Source organism: Zonotrichia leucophrys, chromosome 4 (assembly GCF_028769735.1).
Source record: "Zonotrichia leucophrys gambelii isolate GWCS_2022_RI chromosome 4, RI_Zleu_2.0, whole genome shotgun sequence".
NCBI lineage: Eukaryota > Metazoa > Chordata > Aves > Passeriformes > Passerellidae > Zonotrichia > Zonotrichia leucophrys.
The window spans coordinates 64,504,556-64,526,733 of NC_088173.1; the positions used below are offsets into that span (position 1 = coordinate 64,504,556).

The window sequence follows — 22,178 nt, forward strand, 5'->3', positions numbered from 1 at the left end:
AGCCAGGAATGAAGACAGGATGATCAGGGACTGTCCTGGGACCCAGCCATGTCCTGGCACCTGTGCTCAGCCCGGGATGGGGCAGGAGCAGTGCGGGTGCCCAGGCTGGGCCCCACACCCAGCACTGCATCCGCAGGAGATGCTCCGGGGGATCCCAGCTGGGGGCTGCCAGGGGCGGGGGCCACTGAGGGTCCGGGCCGGGGGCTGCCAGGGGCGGTGGGCACAGGGGGTCCGGGCCGGGGGCTGCCATGGCAGCCGGGCCACCCGTGTTCGTGGGGAGACAGGCAGAGGGAGCTGTGCGGGAGGAACCGGCAGCCAGCAGCCCCGGCTCCGGCTGCAGGGGAGGAGGCGCTGCCGGCGCTCGCCCTCCGCCTCCCTCCATCCCTGCATCCTCCCCTGCTCGCCGTGCTGAGCCCCCAGCGCCCCGGGGAGCCGCCATCCCCAGGGTGCCCAGAACCCTCCCAGCACCCCGCCGGGGCCTTCAGCCTCGGCTTCCTGCCTTCCTCCTCCTCCTCCGCCTCCTCCTCCTCCTCCCCCCACCCCGCAGCCACCACCCTCCCTCCCTCCCTCGCTCGCTCCCTCCCTCCTTCCCCGGGGCCTGCCTGGCATGGAGCTGCTGGCCGCGGGGAGCATCCCCGGTGCCCCGCACCCCCGAGCCCGCACCCCCCGTGCCCCGCATCCCCCGGCGCAGCCCTGAGCCGCCTCCTTTGTGCGGCGGAGCGGCTGTGCGGGCTCCGGCCCCCACCCCGCACCCCCGGCTCGGGGGCGGCCCGCGGGCGAGCGGGAGGGATGCTGCCCTGGCCGGAGGAGCCCAGCGCCGGAGCTCGGCGGCCAGAAGCAGGTACGGGGTGATAAGGGATGGGATGGAGCGGCGATGGTGCCCTGGGAGGCGGCGGCTCGTCCCCAGGATGCTCCTCACCCAGGGCCCCCGGGAGCAGCGGGACGCGGCGGGGACAAAGCCGCTGCCAGGCTGTGAGGACAGACCCGCCGCTCCCTGCTCCGGGGGCTGGGGGGGGCAAAAAAACCATCCGGATTTTCATGCCCACCTCCCCCGGCCCCTCTGTGTGCCGTCCTCGCCCACCACGGTGCTCCCACCCCGCTGGAGCGCGGGGAAGGACGGGGACCGGCGGGGCAGGCAGCATCCTCCATCTAGCCCGGCATCTCCATCCATCCATCCCGGTATCCCCCTCCAGCTCGGCATCACCCTCCATCCACCCCGGCATCCCCCCCATCCATCCCGGCATCGCTCTCCATCCATCCCGGCGTCACCCAGCCTCCATCCATCCCGGGCATCGCCCCCACCCGCAGCATCCCCACACCTCTCCTGTCCATCCCTCCCTCTCCAGCCGGGCTGGGAGCTGCCTGCGGTGATATTTCGGGGCTGGGTGGGCAGAGGAGCGTTGAACAATGCCCAGGAAGGCAGGCAGGCTCCATGATGGAGGGCAGGTAGCGGGGATGCTGCAATCCCGGCGGCGTTTCCCGGCTCCGGATGCCCGTGGGGTTTCTTAGCGTGGTAACGACTGCACGAACATCCCCTCAAATCCCGGCTGTTGCCGTGGAGATGGGAGCCAGGCGAGGTTTGCGGCCGGGGTAGGACCTGCCCAGCACCAGGAGCGCTCCCCGATCCACCTGGGCCGGGTCTGCCGTGGATTTCGGCCGGGAAATCCGGGCTGGGGCTGCTCGGGTGGCCCGGGAGAGGCGGGCAGGAACCCAGGCCCGAGGCAGCACGGCCCGATTCCCCGTCCCTGCGCTGGAAAAGCGCTTTCTCATCCCCCGGCAGCGGCTGGAGTTGCCGGCCGTGCTTTGTGCTCGCTGAGGTTCGGGCTCCGGCCGGGCCGGGCCGGTGCTGCCCGGCTGGGGCTGGTGTGGGAGGGTGTGTTTGGTAACGGCCCCAAAGCGCAGCCAAGCGGGTCACACACCCTCCCGGCTCAGCCCGGGTTTATTTCTGGCATGGATTTCTCGCCTTAGCTGATTTTTCCCTTAAAAAATGGTTTCCCAGCCTTGTGGCCTGGTTGTCCCTCCGAGGGGATGCTGAGCCACCAGGGATGCTGCCCTGGGACCAGCAGGGATGGGTGGAGGCTCCGTGCCAGCTCAGGGCTCACCAACTGGTGGCTGTGGGATGCAGGAGGGCTCTGAGGGCTTTTAGGGTGCTGGGATATATCCCCCTTTGTGAGATATTGCAGAGGGATGAGCAGGTGATACTCCCACCCACAGGTGCCCTGGGTTTTCAGGGGTAAAAGCATCACAACTTTCATGTTTCAATGATAAATGAATGAAAATTGTTGTGCCCTGAGGTGTGTTTGTGCCCTCCAGCCTGGAGGGGACCTCAGCAGCCTCCTGGGGTGGATTTTCACTGGTTTATCCCATTTCTCAGGGGTGGGGTTCTCCCCACTGATGTCGTGGAGGATTTTGTGAGTGGGGGGTGAACCAGGTCCCACAGGGACCCCCACCCACCAGGCAGGAGAGGCCACCATGTCCCCCGGGCAGCCCAGGGGTGGATGAGAGCTCTTGGGATGGATCCCATTCCAGCCTTCATAGGCTGATCCAGCAGGAGAGCGTGGATTGGCCTTCTCTTGGAGAAGGGGGATCCCAGCAGCTGCTCCTGGTGTTGGACACAGGGATGGTCCTGGCCCTTGGGGACCCCTGATGCTGCAGGGGCTCATTGAGCAGTGGTTGGGCAAGAGAGCGAAAGGGTCACCCTTGCCACCTGGATGGAGTGAGATTCCCATGGGTTGTGCCCCTTCCTGGTGGCTGTGTTCCCCCAGATGGTTGTGAACCTTCCCAAAGGCTGGGAGGCCTTCCCAGCCATTATAGATCTTTCCAAGGGTTTGTAGAACCACAGGATCATTCAGGTTGGAAAAGCCCTCTAAGATCGTTCAGTCCAGGAGCTGTGGAACTTCCCAAGGGCTGCGGAGTTCCTCCTTGGAGTTCCACAAGGGTTGTGGAACTTCTCAAAGGCTCCAGAGCTTCCCAGGGCTCTGCACATTCCCAGGGTTCTCCACATTCCCAGGGCTCTGCATCCTCTTTAGCACCATGTGCCCTCCCAGGGGATGCACGCGGGTGGGTGGAACATGGGAGGCTGCGATGGAGGCACAGAGGGCACCCAGAAGAAGGGCCAAAGTGGGATTTTCAGGGACCCCCACCCCGGTATGACTGACCCCCATCTCTTCCAGCGCCCGGCACCGCTCGATGCTGACTTCCCCTTCGGACTGCCACATCCCCCTGTCCCCAGGCCATGTCCCAGAGGAGCCCCTGTCCCTGTCCCTCTGGCAGCCCCGGGTGTCCCCGCAGCCCCAGGCCATGAGTGGGCCCCGGCGGCGGGGAGCAGAGCTGCGGGATGGCCTCGCTGGACCTGCCCTACCGCTGCCCGCGCTGCGGCGAGCACAAGCGCTTCCGCAGCCTGTCCTCGCTGCGTGCCCACCTGGAGTACAACCACACCTACGAGACCCTCTACGTGCTTTCCAAGACCAACAGCATCTGCGACGCCGCCGTCTTCCCGCTGGCCGCCGACGCGGCCCTGCTGGCCCCGGCCGCCCGCAGGGACTACTTTGAGAGCACCTCGTTCCAGGGCAAGGACCAGCGCTTCTCCTGCGACCTGGTCCCCGCCGACGAGCTGGAGCCAGCGCCGCCGTCGTCGCCGCGCTATGTGCACGAGATCGAGATCCCTCTGAGCGAGATCTTCAGCCGCGGCAAGGCCGTGGCGCCCGCGCCCGGCCCGCCCGCCGCCGCCGACGCGGCCTATGAGGAGGGCCTGGCCCGCCTCAAGATCCGCGCCTTCGAGAAGCTGGAGGTGGACAAGAGGCTGGAGAAGCTGACGGAGGAGGTGGAGCAGAAGATCGCCTCGCAGGTGGGCCGGCTGCAGGTGGAGCTGGACCGCAAGAGCTCGGAGCTGGAGAAGGCCAAGCAGGAGAGCCTGCGGCTGAGCCGGGAGAAGCAGGAGCTGGAGGACCGCGCCTCGGAGCTGTCCCGCCAGGTGGACGTCAGCGTGGAGATGCTGGCCTCCCTCAAGCAGGACCTGGTGCAGAAGGAGCAGGAGCTCACCCGGAAGCAGCAGTGAGTGCTTTGTCCCTGTCCCAGGTGTGGGGTGGGAGGAAAGGGGTGCCTGGCAGTGAGTCCTGGAGAATCTGGGCCTGCCCCATCCCTGCAGGGGTTCAAGGCCAGGTTGGACAGGGTTTGGAGCAGTGGGGAATAGTGGAAGTTGTCCTTGCCCATGGTAGGGTTGGAATGAGATGAGCTTTGAGGTCTCTTCCAATCCAAACAATTCTGTAAGTCCAGAGGAGCCCAATATCACCACCCCAGGTCCAGGGCTCAGGGACAGCCCTTTGGTGATGCCCATCAGCACCCTCCCTTATCAGGTTCTGCATCTTCTTCCACCACTCAGTGCCCACACAGACCTGGGCCCCTCCATGGCTGGGTCATGGAGAGCCACGCCCTGTCCCAGTGCCACCAGTGCTCCCAGGACATGGCCAGGCTGGGATCAGCGAGCCACAGACTGGTTTGGGTTGAGGGAACCTTAAATCCCCACCCCCTGCCATGGCCATGCCAAATTCCAGGTTTTTCTCCCAGAGGGAGCGTGGGGCAGCCCGAGCAGTGCCATGTCCATTTACTGTTCAGCCTGTGGCACTGCCATCCTCATTTCCACCCTGTATTCCCCTCCCAACACCCCCCTGCCCACCCCAAGGCCGCTCCTGAGCTTCCCTCCAGTCTAGCACTGGGTCATTCTGCCCCTTGGTGCCGTCCAAGCCAACGAGACCTCGCAAATCAGGAGCTGGAGCAAGTCTGGAGGGGCCCAAATCAGTGAGGAATTTGTGGGGGACAGGCACGGCTGTGCTGGGCTGGGAGCACTGCTGGGATTCCTGAAGGAATTGCTTTGATTCCCATCATCCTCTGCACACTTGTGAATGACTTTGACTCCAAAATAATGACCTGGCTCAGGAACAGGGCTCTCAGGATGGGGGGGATGGCCTGGGTGAGGAGCGGGGTGACCTGGGGCTGGATAAAGACACCTCCAGGTTTGGGGGCATGGTTTGTGGGACAGGCACTGAGAGGTTTGGGGGCACGGCTGTGGGACAGGCTCTGAGGGGTTTGGGGGCACGGCTGTGGGACAGGCACTGAGGGGTTTGGGGGTACGGCTGTGGGACAGGCACCGAGGGGTTTGGGGGCTGCCTCGTGGGTGCTATCCGGGGGCACCCTGGGGATGTGTGGTGAGGGAATTAAGGACACCAGTGTGGATGAGTCTGGGGCAGGGCCTGGAGACAGCAAGACAGGGTAAATAGAGGGTCAAATGTCTCTTGGTGGAACCTGGACAATGTTACCACCTAAAACTCTGGGTTTATGCCCCAAAACCACCTCCTGGACCTCCCATTCCTCAGAGAAACCCTCCTGCCCCTCACCTGTCCCCAAACTCCTCCACCCCAAGGGACAAGATTCCTTGTGAGGCTGCAGAAGAGCATGGGAAGCGCTGGTGGTGGGAGGAGGTTTTCTCCTGGACGCGAGGAAGTCATCAGAAATCATTTTAATCAGCAAAACCTTCCCTGGAAACACTGTGGGGACATTTCCCAGCTCCCAGACACCATGAAGCCAATGTCCTCCTGGGAGACCTTTGGCTCTGGGCTCCGTTTCCTCTGCCAGGAGTGTTTTTCCACCCAGTCCATGGGAATGAGAGAGACGCAGGTGATAACCATCAGCATCACCTTACAGCTGCTGCCCAGCTCCACATTTGCCTTCCAAATCCCCTGGGGCCCCTTCCAGGATCCTTCCCAGAGCACCCCTAGAGCTCCCAGGCTCTGCCTGCAAGCTGCAGGTTGGGGAGAAATTATTCGATAATTAACTGGTGATTAATTGGTAATTGATAGCCAGCAGTGGGAATTGTGTCACTAAAGAGCTGCCCCCTCCTTTCCCTTCGTGCTTCTGGGCAGATCATTGTGTCCAGGTGTCTGAGGTCAGCTGTGTGTGATCAGGTTTGGTGTCCAGGTGTGCACAGGCAGGGCTCTGGGGTCACCTCTGTGTGATCAGGTGTCCGAGGCCAGCTGTGTTGCTTGGGTTTCTGTGCTCAGGTGTGTCTAGGTGTGCCTGGTCAGGTGTATGTGCTTGGGTTTCTGTGCTCAGGTGTGTCTAGGTGTGCATGGTCAGGTGTCCGAGGCCAGCTGTGTGCTTGGGTTTCTGTGCCCAGGTGTGTCTAGGTGTGCCTGTCTGAGGTCAGGTGTGTGTGCTTGGGTTTCTGTGCTCAGGTTGTCAAACCTAGTTGTGCCTGGTCTGGTATCCGAAGTCAGGTGTGCCCCAGACAGGCGTGCAAAGCTGTGTTTGTGCCTCTTCAGGGCTTCCTGGATGCTGAGGGGGAGGTGTGAGCAGCTCTGTGGGTGTGTGTGCACAACCAGCAGTGCAGGTGTGAGCAGCTGTGCCTGGGGTGTGTTCACGAGGGTGCTCGTGGGATGGTTGGGTGGGAAGAGACCATAAACCCCACCCAGTGCCACCGCTGCCATGGCAGGGACACCTCCCACTGTCCCAGGCTGCTCCAGCCCCAGTGTCCAGCCTGGCCTTGGGCACTGCCAGGGATCCAGGGGCAGCCACAGCTGCTCTGGGCACCTGGGCTTTGCACCCTCCCCATGCTGCCTGGCTCTGTGTGTGTGTGCCATGCTGAGTGCTGGATTTGTGCTCTCCTGGGGCTGTGTGGGGCACCCAGGTGTGCAGGACAGGGCTCTGTGTGTGTGTGTGCCTATCCATGTGTCCCTGTGTCTGTGTGTGTGTGCCTGTCCCTGTGTGTGTGTGTGTTGTGTGTACCTGGTGCACACCTGGCTGTTCCTGGAGCACATCCATGTGCAGGCCACGTGTGTTTGAGCTGTGTGGCCTCACTGGTGTGCCCGTGCCCTCGTGTTCTTCCCTGGTTTTTGGGGAGCAGATGAGGACACAGGGTGTTTGTGCCTCACTGGTGTGTCTGTGCCCTCAAGTGCCCCCCTGGTGTTTGGGGAGCAGATGAGGACAGTGGGTGTTTGTGCTGGGTGGGGTCAGCTGGGGTCACAGAGCTGCTGTCACACATTTTGGGCGAAACAGCCTTGCTGCAGGCTCAGAACTCCCGAGCACCTGCTAATTAATGTGTTAATGAGGGAGCCGGGGCCCTGCAACCACCGGGCTGAGCAGGGTTTAAGGGTGTCACTGCCATCCTCCTCCCTCACCCTGTCACACCGTCATCATCCTCTTCCCTCTGCTCCATCGTGCTGAGGAGCCTGATTCCAGTCCTGGGAGTGATGGATGAGGATGGGGATGTCCTCTCACCCCTAAAACAACAACACCGCCTGCATGATGGGAGCATCCCTCCATCCCTGTCCTGCCCCAGCCCATCCCAGGGCCGGCACAGACCCGGACCAGGCTGGGGATGGAACAGCCCAGGTGTGCTCGGGTGTGTCCCAGCTGGGCACAGGGCTGAGCAGGGTTGGGATGGAACAGCCCAGGTGTGCTCAGGTGTGTTCCAGCTGCACACAGGGCTGGAGGCACTGAGAAGGGTTGGGATGGAACAGCCCAGGTGTGCCCAGGCGTGCTTAGGTGTGTCCCAGCTGGGCACAGGGCTGGAGGAGCTGAGTGGGGTGGGGATGGAACAGCCCAGGTGTGCTCAGGTGTGTCCCAGCTGCACACAGGGCTGGAGGGACTGAGCAGGGTGGGGATAGAAGAGCCCAGGTGTGCTCAGGTGTGCTCAGGTGTGTCCCAGCTGCACACAGGGCAGGAGGGACTGAGCAGGGTGGGGATGGAACAGCCCAGGTGTGCTCAGGTGTGTCTCAGCTGCACGCACGGCTGGAGGCACAGAGCGGGATGGGGATAGAACAGCCCAGGTGTGCTCAGGTGTGTTCCAGCTGCACACAGGGCTGGGGGCGCAGAGCAGGGTTGGGATAGAGCTGCCGGGACCCGTGGGCAGCCCCAGTGTCACCGATGGTCCCCGTGCCAGGGAGGTGCTGCAGATCGATCAGTTCCTGAAGGAGACGGCGGCGCGGGAGGCCAACGCCAAGGTGCGGCTGCAGCACTTCATCGAGGAGCTGCTGGACCGCGCCGACCGCGCCGAGAAGCAGCTGCAGATCATCAGCAGCAGCTGCGGCACCACCCCCAACGGCAGCCTGGGCCGCTGCGGCACCCCGGCCAGCAAGGCCATCGCCCGAGCGGGACCTCTGCGGGCACAGGCACGGCACGGCCGCGGGAGCGCGCCCGGGGCATTCGGGAATGTGTCCGAGGGGCTTCGGGAATGAGCCAAAGGGATTCGGGAATGTGTCCAGGGGGTTCAGGAATGATCATGCCCAGAGGATTCGGGAAGGAGCCCGGGGGCTTCGTGAGCGCACCCAGGGCATCGGGAAAGCACCCGGGGCATCGGGAATGCGCCCGGGATCCGGGAATGGGCCCGGGGGATTCGGGAATTCACCGTCTGCATTGGAAATTCACCCTCTGCTTCGGGAATGCACCCGGGGACTTGGGGAATTCACATGAGGTCTTCGGAAATGCACGCGGGACCTTCGGGAATTCGCCCTCTGCTTCGGGAATGTGCCCTGGGCTTCCACAAGCAACCCCGGCCTCAGGAACGTGCCGCTGGGTCTCCTGTGCCAGGGGCCAAGCAGGGCTCTGCAGGGACCCCATCCCCTTCCCGTGGGGAACGGATAATCCTGGGTGCCCCAAAGAGAAGCTGTTTCCCCGGGGGTCGGTGTTCCCGTGGAGCTGGGCGGTGCTGGAGGTGCCGCTGGGTGAGCGAAGTGCCCTCCCTCGCTGGGATGTGCCACGTTGTCCCCTCTTGTCCCCTGTCCCCGCAGAGAGAGCGGCACCCGGGCCCAGCGGTAGCCATGCACGGTCCCTACGGCGGCGTGGCCAACCAGCGCTCCTCCTCCAGCACCGGGTGAGTGCCCGGCCCTGCCCTCCGGGATTTTAATGGGATTTTAACTGGATATTAACAGGATTTTAGCGGGATTTTAACAGGATTGTGGGAAGGGGGTGCACGCCTGAAGAGCACTGTGCTGGGACATCCTCTACTGGAATAATTGCCAATATAGCCGGATGGGATGTGCCTGAGCTTGTCTGGCCATTGCTGCTTGACCAAATAGCAGCACTGTGGTGTTTTCACCCCACAGACACTTTTGGCTGGCTGGGTGTGTGGTGTTTCACCCCAGAGACACCTTTGGCTAGCTGGATGCTGCAGCTGAGTGCATGGAGAAAAGTCCAGGCCTGCAGGAGCTCAGGTTTACCTTTGGTGGAGAAGCTTTAAGGCGATGGTGAAGGAAAGGAATCGTTTCTGATGGAGGGTTTGGATCCAGAGCTCTGTTCTGGCACACAGGACTCTGAATGCAGCACCAGCTCCAACAGAACTCCCTGAGCCCGTGGTTGCTGTTCCTTTGAACCCCCGGGAGAGGGGCAGGGAAGGGGTAGGGAGCCGCCAGCCAGGTACAGGAGGGGAGGGACAAAGGACACCTCGATTGCCCAATGCCCCCCAGGGGTAGGGGATATCTTTTGAATTCTGCCAATCACTCTGGGATGCCAGGACTGACAGACAGTGCTGGGCAGGGTTCAGGGAAAGGAGAGGTGATTGACACACCTGGAGAAGGAATGTTCAGGGGGAAACCCGGGGTATCTGGGGCAAACCCCGACATCACACCACAACAATCCCATCCCCAGGGCCTCGAGCCGGGCCAAGGCGGTGTCGCAGAGCTCGGGCTGCTACGACAGCGACAGTGCAGAGCCGTGTCCCACGGACGACACGGCCGAGGGCCCCCCGTACCCGGCCCGGGAGGCGCGGGGCTCGGGGCTGCGGCGCCAGGCCATCCAGAACTGGCACCGCCGGCCCTACCGCAACAGCACCGAGGGCGAGGAGGGCGACGTGTCCGACGTGGGTTCCCGCACCACCGAGTCCGAGGCTGAGGCCTGGGAGCCCGAGGGACCGGGATCCGCCGCGGCCCGACCGCCCGGAGGCTGCCGCCTGACCGGTGAGAGAGCAGCGGGTCCTGGGGCCGGGAGGTGAAGGGGGTGAGGGCACTGAGGGTCCTGGGGCCGGGAGGTGAAGGGTGAAAGCACAGGGGGTCCTGGGGCCTGGAGGTGAAGGGGATGAGAGCACTGAGGGTTCTTGGGGCCGGGAGGTGAAGGGGGTGAGGGCACTGAGGGTCCTGGGGCCGGGAGGTGAAGGGGGTGAGAGCACTGAGGGTCTTTGGGGCTGGAAGGTGAAGGGTGAAAGCACAGGGGGTCCTGGGGCCAAGAGGTGAAGGGGATGAGAGCACTGCGAGTTCTTGGGGCCGGGAGGTGAAGGCCGGGATAGCTGGAAGCCGTGGGACGGGGATGGAGCTTCCCTCACCCAGGGATGGAGTTTCCCTCACTTAGGGATGGAGCTTCCCTCACCCAGGGATGGAGTTTTCCTCACTTGGGGATGGAGCTTCCCTCACCCGAGGATGAAGCTTCCCTCACCTGCTGTTCTCCCCAGTGGCCACGGATGCCGTGTGTCCCACGGGCAGGCCCGAGGGCGCCGGGGGCAAGGTGTGCCGGCTGGAGCGGGGCAGCCCAGGCCACTGCAGCGAGGTGATCAGCCCCGAGATCCTCAAGATGAGGGCGGCTCTCTTCTGCATCTTCACCTACCTGGACACCAAGACGCTGCTGCGCGCCGCCGAGGTGTGCAAGGACTGGAAGTTCGTGGCCCGGCACCCAGCTGTGTGGACACGGGTGCTGCTGGAGAACGCCAGGGTCTCCTCCAAGGTACTGGGGAGGGGGTGGCACCGCCTGGGGCACAGCCTTTCTTCCAGAAGGGTAGAGCTGGGTGAGCATCTCCCTGGTGGCCGGGATGGTTGTGCCATTATGGTCATGGGGGACACAGGTGGGTGCTTGCTCTGGTGCTGGAGGTGTTGCAGGTAAAAGCTGGAGGACAGGAGTTCACACCAGCACAGGTTTGCATGTGCTTTTGTGGTCACGCCCATGAGTTTGTGGTCACACTCAAGAGTTTGTGGTCACACCCATGAATTCGCGGCACATGTTCTGCCACGGCCTCGTGCGTGCACCTCCACCTGTTTCTGCCACATGTGTGCACAGCCAGGGTGGGTGGTGTGGGATGTGCTGGGGTGTCCCTGGCAGTGACTGCCACCCTGTGCCCCAGTTCCTGGCCATGCTGTCCCAGTGGTGCACCCAGATGCATTCCCTCACCCTCCAAAACCTGAAGCCACGACAGCGGGGCAAGAAGGAGAGCAAGGAGGATTATATGAAGAGCACACGGTGAGTCCCTGTGTCCCCCTGTCCCCATGTTCCCTGTCCCCGTGTCCCACTCCCACAGCCAGAGCTGCTGCTCCTTAAGGCTGCTCCCTGAGCCCCAACATTTCCACAACAAATCCGCTGTGGGATTGGGGTGTCCTGGAGCCAGGGGTGCCCGTGGGCCGTGTCCCCCTCCTGGTGTGGTCACAGGAGGGTGGGCAGGGCTCCTGATGCTGGCTCTGTGCTGGCAGGGGCTGCCTGGAAGCGGGGCTGGAGTCGCTGCTCAAGGCCACGGGCAGCAACCTGCTGATCCTGCGCATCTCGCACTGCCCCAACGTGCTGACCGACCGCTCGCTCTGGCTGGCCAGCTGCTACTGCCGCGCCCTGCAGGCCGTCACCTACCGGTGAGCATGGCCTCAGTGCCACCACAGCAAGGGACAGGGCTGGGGATACCGTAGGACAGGGCTGGGGGCACCAGGGGACAGCATTGCTACTGCCGCGCCCTGCAGGCCGTCACCTACCGGTGAGCATGGCCTCAGTGCCACCACAGCAAGGGACAGGGCTGGGGGCACCCATGGGGACAGGGCTGGGGACACCATGGGGACAGGTCTGGAGACACCCCAGGACAGGGCTGGGGATACCATGGGGATAGGGCTGGGGAACACCATGGAGACAGGGCTGGGGATACTGCGGGACAGGTCTGGGGACACCACAGGGACAGGGCTAGGGACACCATGGGGACAGAGCTGAGAGCACCCACGGGGTATGCTGGGATCACCCTGTTCCCTGGCAGAGCACAGGGACAGGGCTGGGGACACCCCAGGGTGGGATCAGCCCCCTTCCCTGGCAGAGCACAGCCCACCTGCCCAGCTGCAAAAGACCTGCCTGTCCATGGCAGCCCCAGTGTCCCCAGTGGCAGCTGTCCCTGCAGCTCCCATCCCTTTCAGGCTGCTCTCATGCAGGTGTTTTGCTTCCAGCTCCATTCCCATCACTCCATTACTGATCTCATCCTGGCTGGAGGCTTGGCAAGGAGGCACCACTTTGTGGCAGAGAAGGGTGAGGAGGAGGTGCCCAGTGAGGTCCCACCTGGTTGTCACCCCTGATGGAGGATCCCAGTGGAGAGAAGAGCTCAGGGTCCCTCTCTCCAGGGAGGGAGGAACAGCTCTGCCAAGGGAGAGCTGAGATTCAGCTTGGACACCCTGCCTGAGGTCAAGGACACAAGACATGGTGACCCCAGAGGAGGTCACAGGTCCTGGAGGGCATCACTGGCCACTCTTTGGTTTTGGCCACCTGTGGAGACAGGATTGGCCTTCCCTCCACCCTCCAGAGGCTGATCCTGGCTCTGCTGCACCTGCAGACAACCACCTCAGCCTTGGTGTCTGTTCCTCATGCAGGCAGGACAGAGAATCCTCCAGGTGGGAAAGCACATCCAGCCACTCCCCTGGCATGACCCCAGGAGCCCAGAGCCGGCTCTGACCCACACCATGAGACAGGAGAGAGCCCAGAGCTGCCAGGTTGGGCTCCAGGGCTGCTTCTTTGGCTGTTCCCAGGGCAGCAGAGCGAGCCTGAGCTCTCCTGGCACATCCTGAGCTGTGCCTGTGACTCACGCTCTGATTAACCTGCTGCTCTTGGCACCTGCTCCAGCACAGAGGTGTGAGGCACCCAAGATAACACCCAGCCTTATTTTTAGTTCTGAAGTGGGACATTGAGACTTGGGAAGCACAGCCTCGGTCCCTGGGAGGCTCCTGGTGTGGTGGCACAGCCTGGGAACTGTTTGGGCTGGTGGCATCAGGGTGGTGCTCTCTGGCACCTCTCCCCAGATCTGGGCTCCCCCCCAGCTCATGACAAACCCACACGTCCCCTGTCCTACCCAGCACCCAGGGGGCTTCTCCTGGTACCTCCAAGGACACCAAGGAGGAGCCACAGCAAACCCCTGCAGGGACATTTGGCCAAGAGCCACCCACAGCCACAGAGCAGGGACAGAGGCCGTGGAACAGCCCCTGGCTGGGGTGTCCTTCCACCCTGGCACTGTCCCCATCCTGGCCAGAAGGTGGAAAGGGACACCAAAGCAGTGTGACTGCAGGGACAGGGACAGGCTCTGTCCCCTGCACGGACACACGGCCTGGCAGCCTCAGCCAGTCACTTGTCACCTTGGCATATGGAAGGTGCACCTCCAGAACCTTCCATGTTCAACCTCCTCTTCCTCCCTGCTGCCCCTCTTCACTTCCAGAACCCTCTGCATTCAACCTCCTCTTCATCCCTCCTGCCCCCCTTCATCTCCAGAACCTTCCATGTTCAGCATCCCTTTCCTCCTCTCCCCCCCAGCCCTCTCCTGCTCTGCACCATTCCAGGTGGGAATGCTCCAGCCCTCCTGCACAGGGTCCTGCTGGGCTGGCTGCTCCAGGGGCAGCTTCTGGGCTGTAAATACTGACCAGCATGGTACCTGTGTACAGTGCTGTAAATAATGCCCAGACTGGCACCCCTGGGTGCTCCAAGGCTGTAAATAATGCCCAGACTGGTACCCCTGGCTGCTCCTGGGGGATGCAGCCCCAGCCCAGGGTGGCACTGTTGCTCCTGAGGCCATCATGTGTCCCCTGTGTTGTTTCAGGAGCTCCACGGACCCTGTGGGCCATGAGGTGATCTGGGCCTTGGGAGCAGGCTGCAGGGACATCATCTCCCTGCAGGTCGCACCTCTGCATCCCTGGTAAGGCCTGGGAACACACAATGGGCTGGGTGGGGAGGGACACACCCAGGGCCACCCCTGCCATGGCAGGGACACCTCCCACTGTCCCAGGCTGCTCCCAGCCCTGTCCAGCCTGGCCTTGGGCACTGCCAGGGGTGGAATTGGGTTTGGGGAGGCCATGCTGAGTGTGAGGGGCACCACTGAGCTGAAAGGAATTGAAAGGTTCTGCCAAGGAGGGATCTCCATGGGATAAGCAGCAGTCCTGGAGCCCAGCCCGTGGTTCAGGAGCTCAGCCCACTCCTCTCTGTGCAAACTGGGAGTGCTGGGTGTCTGCACCTCCCTGCTGAACTGGAGTATTCCAGGGAGGCTGCTGACACCCAGATGAAAGGGATCTGGGCTGGGTTTGGGAGGTGGCACTGAGCATCAAAGGCTGCTGAGCAGCAGCAAGGTGGAATCACAGAACCCTGGAATGGTTTAGGTTGGACGAAACCTTAAACATCACCCAGTGCCACCCCTGCCATGGCAGGGACACCTCCCCCTGTCCCAGGGTGCCCCAAGCCACTCCAGCCTGGCCTGGGCACTGCCAGGGCTCCAGGGGCAGCTCCAGGTGCTCTGGGCAAGGTTTGGGTGCTGGGCACACGGAGCTGCCCTGTCCCCGTGGCAGTGCCCATGCGGGGACACCCAGGGTAACCCCTGGGTGCTGGGGTGGGTGAGCTCTGGGTGCAGCCCCTCCTGGGCAGTGCCTGGGGGTGTGGGTGGCCGTGCCACCGCAGCTGTTGTCCCTGTGTCCCCAGCCAGCAGCCCACCCGCTTCAGCAACCGCTGCCTGCAGATGATCGGGCGCTGCTGGCCCCACCTGCGCGCGCTCGGCGTCGGCGGCGCCGGCTGCGGCCTGCAGGGACTGGCATCCCTAGGTAGGAATGGTGGGATTGTGGGTCACTGGGGTGGAGAGGGGCACTGGGGTCATGGGTCAGTAGGCACTGCTGCCATCATTGGTCACTGGTCTGGGGCCCTGGGGTCATCAACACACCCTGTGCCCTGTGCCCAGCCTGTCATCAGCCCAGAACTTGAGATCATGGGTCACTGGAGTGGGAAGGGGCTCTGGGGGCATCAACACACCCTGTGCCCCATGCCCAGCCTGTCCCCACACCAGCACTTGGGATCATGGGTCACACAGTGGGTCACTGGGCTTGGGGAGGATCCAATGGTCACCAACCCACCCTGTGCCCAATGTCCACCTTGCCCCAGCCCAGCACTTAGGATCATGGGTCACACAATGGGTCACTGGGCTTGGGAAAGGTCTTTGGGATTGCCAAATCCACCCTGTGCCCAATGCCCACCCTGTCACCAGCCTAGGGCACCTCCAGGCATTCCCTGGGCACCTCCAGGGGTGGGGACTCCAACCCTCCCCGGGCACCACCCCCTCCTGCTCTGAACGGACAAAGACAGGGCAGGGAGGTGCTCCTGGGGTCCCTGTGCAGAAGGTCACCCACCCTCATCTCCATGGGTTCTCCTGGTGCCCCCAGTCCCTGTCTCCGGGCTGTCCTTGTCCCCTCCCCGTGGTGCTGATGATGGCTGTGTGTGTCCCCCAGCCCGGAACTGCATGAGGCTGCAGGTGCTGGAGCTGGACCACGTGGCCGAGATCAACCAGGAGGTGGCAGCTGAGGTGTGCCGGGAGGGGCTCAAGGGGCTGGAGATGCTGGTACTCACCTCCACGCCGGTGACCCCCAAGGCCCTGCTGCACTTCAACAGTGAGTAGCACTGCCAGGGCATGGCCTGGCACCAGATCCACCCACGGCAGCTGTTGGCACTGGGACCTGCTGGGAGCTCTCTGGGTATCCGGCATCCCCCACCAGGGATGGGCCAGGGAGAGCTGATCTTGCCTTGGGCCACAGGGAGGATGGAGATGCTCCCTCCATGGCCCCAGGGCAACCAATCCTCGATGTTTGTGACACACCTGAGGCTTGTGACACACCTGAAGGCATTGGCCAGGCCAGGAGGTGCAGAGCCCCAGGAGGGCCTGTCCTGGTGGTCAGGCTTGGGTGGCCATGGCTGGGATCCCTGTGGGTGGCAGAGGCAGGGATGCCCAGGGGAGTGGGAGGACACCAGTTTGGCATGGTGTGGTGGTGTGAGGTCCTCAGGATGAGGTGAGAGATGAGAATTTGACTCCATGTTCTCAGAAGGCTGATTTATTATGATATGATATGCTATGGTATATATAATGTTATATCTTCATATATATGATTATATTATATTAATTATATTATATTATATTATATTATATTATATTATATTATATTACATTATATTATATTTACAAAAACTATACTAAAGAAATAGGATGCATCAGAAGGCTAGAAATAATAATGAATAGAATGAATGATAATAACCCATGACTGATCAGAGTCCCACACAGCTGGACTGCGATTGGTCATTAATTAAAAACAATTTGCATGGAACCAATCAAAGATGCACCTGTTGGTGAGCAACCTCTAGAGCACATTCCAAGCAATCACATAATTTTTGTTTGCATTTATTTTCTGAGGCCTCTCAGCTTCTCGGGAGAAAAATCCTGCGCAAAGAAGATTTTTCAAAAAATATCACAGTGACAGGGCAGGGCAGCCAGGGCCATCTCACAGCCCATGGTCCCCCTGCCCCGACCCTGGCCAGGCCTCCTCCATCCTCAGGGAGAGTAGTCCCCACACACAGGGGGGGATCTGGTGTCCCTGCTGGCCCAGGTGAGGAGATCCAGATGCTGTCTGTGTCCCCAGGTGTGTGCAGGAACCTGAAATCCATCGTGGTGCAGGTGGGCATTGTGGACTACTTCAAGGAGCCCCACAGCCCTGAGGCCAGGAAGATGTTTGAGGAGATGGTGAACAAACTGCAGGTAAAGGAGCCCAGTCCCAGCTCTCAGGGTGGCACCAGCCCTGTGTCCTGCCCAAGGCAGGGGCAGAAATGTCTCTCCTCTCCCTCCCTCCCCTCTTTCCTTCCCAAGGCAGGGATTCCCTTCTCCCTCCCTCACCCCATACCCTTCCCAAGGCAGGGATTTGAGGTGTTCCTCTCTCTCCTTCCCTTGTTCTGTGTCCTTCCCATGGCAGGGATTCTTCTGTTCTTCCCTTGCCCCTTTCTTCCCCATGGAAATATTGGAGAATTGGCAAATTCATGGAGAATTTGGGGCATTCTCCCTTTTCCCTCCTCACCTCGTGGCAGGATTTGGGGCATTCCCCTGTCCCTCCCTCACCCCATGGCAGGATTTGAGGTGCTCCTTTCCCCTCCCTCATCCCATGGCAGGATTTGGGCAGGATTTGGGGTGTTCCTTTCCCCTCCCCATGGATCAGTGGCTCTGTTGGCTCCCCCAACCCCTCTGTGTGCTCCTCCCGTTTCAGGCCCTGAGGAAAAGGCCTGGCTTCTCCAAGATCTTACACATCAAGGTGGAAGGAGGCTGTTAGCCCTTCAGGGAGCCCAAAGCACATTCCCTGCTCTGCCCAGAGCCCCGAGGGGCCCGACGGGGACCCCCGATTGGGCACCAGGAACCCCAAACTCCCGCAGCCTTTGGGGCCACCCCGGGTGACAAGGTGCTACTCAAGGACAAGTTTTGGCTGTCACCAGAGCCAGGGCCTGCTCTTTGCCAGGAGGAGGATGGTTTTGCAGCCCTGCAGCTGCTCCTCACCCAGGATCCGTGTTTGGGGACAGCTTTTCTGCTGAACTCTGCTTTGGGGATCCCTGACCCCATTCTGGGGCTGGGCTGGCCACTGCAGCCCCGGGTGCTGGACCTGGGCTGGGAAGGGGCTGCTCCTCCCCCAGCATTGCCCAGGGTTTCTGCTCCTTTTCCTTTGGGATTTGGCACAGGGGCACCTGAACCCAGGAAATGCTCCCAGGAACCAGCAGAGCACAAGGCCAGGAGCAGAGCTGCACCTCGGGCAGCCACAGGGCACAGGAGAGATGGGTGCTCCTCCAGAGGGCTCCAGCCTCACCTCCTCTCCTCCAAACCCTCCTGCCAAGGCAATAAACCATCTCCAGATCCTCATCCACCAGGAAACAAGGGTCACACTCCTGTCCCCACCATCCCCAGACTCCATCTGGGGTCAGGGTCCCATGTGGAGAGAGAGACTGTCACAGGACACCCACGTTTGCCTTCCCAAGCAGCCTGAAGGAGAAACCCTGGCCAGAATATCCTGAAATGACCCTGGGAAAAGCACCAACCAACAGCCCTGGCTGACCCTTATCTACAGCCGCCATTTTCTAAATCTGATTTTTCTTCTGAGTGCCCTCAGCCTGCAAGGACATCATCGTCATCCCCAGAACATCCTTTTTCCATGGGAAAAGGCTTTGGAAAGGCATCCAGCAGGGTCAGGTATCTCCATCCTCCACCCTGGGGAGAAGGTTCCAGGAGGTGGCCCTGGGGCTGGGGACACCACCAGAGCACTGCCAGCAGTGGGGACAGCCCAGCCTTACCCACAGCCCCAGCCCCTGTCCTTGGGCTGAGCAGAGGAAGAGACTGGGACAGTGGATCTGGGCTTTTCCCTCTTCTCTGGACCAGCCCTGGAGGTTTTGGTGCCTGCTGGCCAGCGTGGCTGGGAGGGGACACTCCCAGAGCCTGTCCCCTGCCCAGCCCTCACGCGGAGCATCCCCCAGGAGGGACTGGCTGCTGATCCAGCACCACATCCCTCAGCCATGGCACAAGAGCTGCTGACCTCAGCTGGGGCTGCCACACAGCCTGTGGGGATCCCCAGAGCAAGGAGAATCACCCCAAATCACCGAGGCTGGTGGGGCTGGAGGCAGCTTGAGAGCTTTCAGCTTCCCCCCATCCCACCTGTGCTCTCTGCTCTGAAGCAGGGTGGGGTTTTGTGGCCACAGCCCCGTGGGAATCAGCCCTGCTCCCCCTCCCATGCAGCTTTCCAGGAGAAGGCTGTTCCTGAATGCACAAAATGTGGGAGCCCAAAAACACCTGTGAGAAGCTCCTGCACCCCCAGGTCCCACAGATGAGCTCCTGACTCCCTGCCATGCCCACCATGGGTTTACCTCCACCCTGGGGAGCCTGGCACACTCCTAACCCCGGGGCAAGGGGTGCTCCAACCAGCAAAAACCACCCAGCAGAGCTACAACCCCCAGGGGCAGGAGCATGGCCCAGTGGAGATGGCAGCACCACAGCACAGGGACTCGTGGAATTCCCTTAAAAACAAAAACAAAACAAAGTACCTATTTATTTCTATAAAGAGAAGAAGCAAAAAAAAAAAAAAAAAAGATTTTAAAGGAAAATTATATACTCAGCATGTTTATACACTCTATGCTTAAAGACTCTTGTGGCCCAGATATGTGCCCAAGCCTGGAGGTGGCTGCTCTGGTGTGCCTGGAGCCTCTCCTGGCTCCTGGGCCATGGGGAAGGTGAGGATGAGGAGATGGAGAGAGGGGAGGTGTGAAGACTCTCAGAGAAACCTTCTGTGCCAGAAGAAGGGGTCAGTGGCTGCATGTGTGGTGACATTGGTGACCCTGTGACATCCCCATCCCTGCGCTGCCCACGGGGCTTTGGAGGCACAGCAGAACTCTCTCCTGGATTCCTGGTGCATCCATCCCCAGGAGCTCTCCTGGATTCCTGGTGCATCCATCCCGAGGAGCCTCTCCTGGATTCCTGGTGCATCCATCCCCAGGAGCCTCTCCTGGATCCTTTGTGCATCCCCAGGAGCCTCTCCTGCATTCCTGATGCATCTCCAGGAGCCTCTCCTGGATCTTTTGTGCATCCCCAGGAGCCTCTCCTGGATTCCTGGTGCATCCATCCCCAGGAGCAGATCAAACCCTCACCTCTGCTCGGGGCATTCCTGAAAAACCCAGCTCAGCAAAGCCACGTTTTTACACAAATCCTCTGATGACACAAGACCTTGAGCGGGTTCAAGGATGAGAAGATGGAAAGTGGGGGTTTCTCCCTGTTTTACTTGGGCTCGAGTGGATCCCTGCCTCCTCCTCCTCCTCGGCTGGGGATGAAGGCGGCTGGCACAGTGACAGGAGCGGTGGGAAGGAGGGCCCTCCTGATGGCCCCTAATTGCCCATCTTGTTAACGAGCTCATTAACAGCTCTGAAATGTCAGACGGATCCTGCCCCTGCTGCTTCCCCTGCCCTGTCCCGCAGGGTTCCCTGCGGGAGGCTCCGGCCACGCTGGCCCTGGTCCTGGATTCACCCTGGATTCACCCTGAATTCAGCCCTGGATTTACCCTGGATTCACCCTGGATTCACCGGAGCTTCAGCCCCATTTCCTCTGGAAGTGATTGGAAACACCCAGAAATGCCGAATTTCCTGGGAAAGCCTTCAAGGCACACAGCACGTTCAGCTCAGCCCCTGAGAAGTACCAGGGGGGCTCTGCGATGACAATCCCAGTGAAATCCAGGGATCTGGGGACAGGATTGGGGGCACAGCCATGGTCAGAGCTGGCAGGGGCTGGATGGACTGTGGTTCTGAGCCTGGCTCCTTCTGGACCAGTTCTGGGGAGATTTATTCCTTTTCTAATGGTTTTCCCAAAGTTTCCCCATGGCTGACATTGCCAGCATTCCCCTTCCCCTGAGTTTGAGTGCTGGTCAGGGATTTCAGGAGGAACAACATCACCAAAGGCAGCTCGGGGACCAAAGCCACCCCAGATCCCTGGGTTTGTGTCCCCCTGGGTTGGGTTTCACTCGTTCCCATCACTCCCAGCCCCAGGGATGCTCTGGGGACCAGGGCCCTCCCCTGCCTTGTCCCTGTGCCTTGGGGCTCCAGGTTGTCAGGGACAGGGGAAAAGGGACCCCCAGGCTGGCTCTGCCCCACCAGGGTTTTAAACCTCTCTGTCCCTGTTCCTGCCGTGTGTCCTGCTGCCACCAAGGGCATGGCCACAGCAGGGGCTGGTCTGGATCCCCCAGAAGAGCCTGGATTTAGGGAAAACAGAACAAAAACAAAACAGGAGAAGTGTTGGTAATGGCTCCTGAAGTGGTTAATAGATGTTTTCTTTCAGCTTTTAAGGGAGGCCCCAGCCCAGGAGCTGGAGCACTGCTTCAGCCTCATTTTGGGGTGAGAAACAGCAGGTTGGGGTGGAGCAAAAGCATTTGGGAATTGGTGCCAAATGAGAAAGTGCTTTAAAAGGGAAAAAATCCCAGGGAGCAGGGAGATGCTGGGAAGCAGAGATGGTTTGTTGTGAAGCATTACAGGGTATTGTGAGGCGGTGATGGACCTTCCCCAGTCAGTGGGAGGCAAAATAATCCCTGGGGAGGGTGGGAGAGCACTGAGGGAAAGCTGCTGCAGCAGCAAGGAGGGAAAACTGCCCAAAAGCAAGGAAAAAAAAGGGATTTTCTAATGCAGCCTCGGGATTGAGCCTGTGGAGGCCAAAGAGGCAGGTTGGGGCCGGGGACAAGTGGGTGCAATGGTGTGGGGCAGTTTGTGGGAAGCGAGGGGGTGATGCACAGTTGCTTCGAGATAATCAGAGGAGATAATCAGTGCAGAGAACAGAGCTATAGAAATCAGGAACTGGAATCATTCCCTACAGCCCTGGACGGCAGCGGTGTACAGCGACCTCCCCTCCCCAGAGCTTCCCCTGCCCTCCCTCCCAAGTTATTTTTTTAACTCTCTATAAATTTAGGTCTATTTTAGTCTTTCTGCAGCGATGTGCCAGTGTCTGGAGAACCAAACATCCCTTGCTGCCCCCACCCCGTGGTCCCTGGATGCTAACCCGGGCGTGGTGGGAGCTGTGCCAGGGCAGGGCAGGGCTGGGCAGCAGGGCCAGCTCCGGCCGGCAGCCCGCGGGTTTAGCACTTTGGTTGGAACTCTCACCTGTAGACGCACTTTGATGTTGTTGCTTTGAAACTTTGGCAAGTGTAAACAATGTGTATTTAAAGAATTACAGAGAAACGACCCCCAGCCAAGCGTGTAAAGAGCTATTTTATGACTCGGTGTTGAATAAAGACTCTGGAGATCGAGCTGGGTTTTCACTCTCCCGGGGCTCACGCTGGACCCACACCAGTGACACCAGTTGCAGTTTGGAGCCTACTAGAAATGTCCTCCTGACTCTCTGCAGGTCCATGGGCTGCACTGGTCTGGCATCACAGGGCACGGGGACAAAGTGGGGTAGCACAGGGGGAGCACCAAGGGGGAAAGCCCTGGCACAGGGTGCCCAGAGCAGCTGTGGCTGCCCCTCGGTTCCTCAAGTGTCCAAGGCCAGGCTGGACATCGGGGATTGGAGCACCCTGGGACAGTGGGAGGTGTCCCTGGATGATCTTCATGGTCCCTTCTAGCCCAAACCAGCCCATGATTTTGTATTTCTTTCACTGTCCTCCTTTAACACCTGTAAC

At 61.0% G+C, this 22,178-nt stretch overlaps 1 protein-coding gene across 1 annotated transcript; it reads left to right on the plus strand.

Moving 5' to 3' along the window:
- Window positions 1-340: 340 nt before the first annotated feature.
- Window positions 341-21,806, plus strand: FBXO41 (F-box protein 41). The gene is made up of 13 exons (XM_064711929.1): window positions 341-841; window positions 3,174-4,053; window positions 7,937-8,165; window positions 8,784-8,866; window positions 9,640-9,947; window positions 10,436-10,704; window positions 11,099-11,214; window positions 11,442-11,594; window positions 13,799-13,894; window positions 14,668-14,786; window positions 15,465-15,623; window positions 16,644-16,759; window positions 17,259-21,806. Exons 2-13 carry the CDS (start codon window positions 3,338-3,340, stop codon window positions 17,319-17,321), a joined length of 2,427 nt encoding a protein of 808 aa, XP_064567999.1. The 5' UTR covers window positions 341-841; window positions 3,174-3,337; the 3' UTR covers window positions 17,322-21,806.
- The last annotated feature ends 372 nt before the right edge of the window (window positions 21,807-22,178 follow it).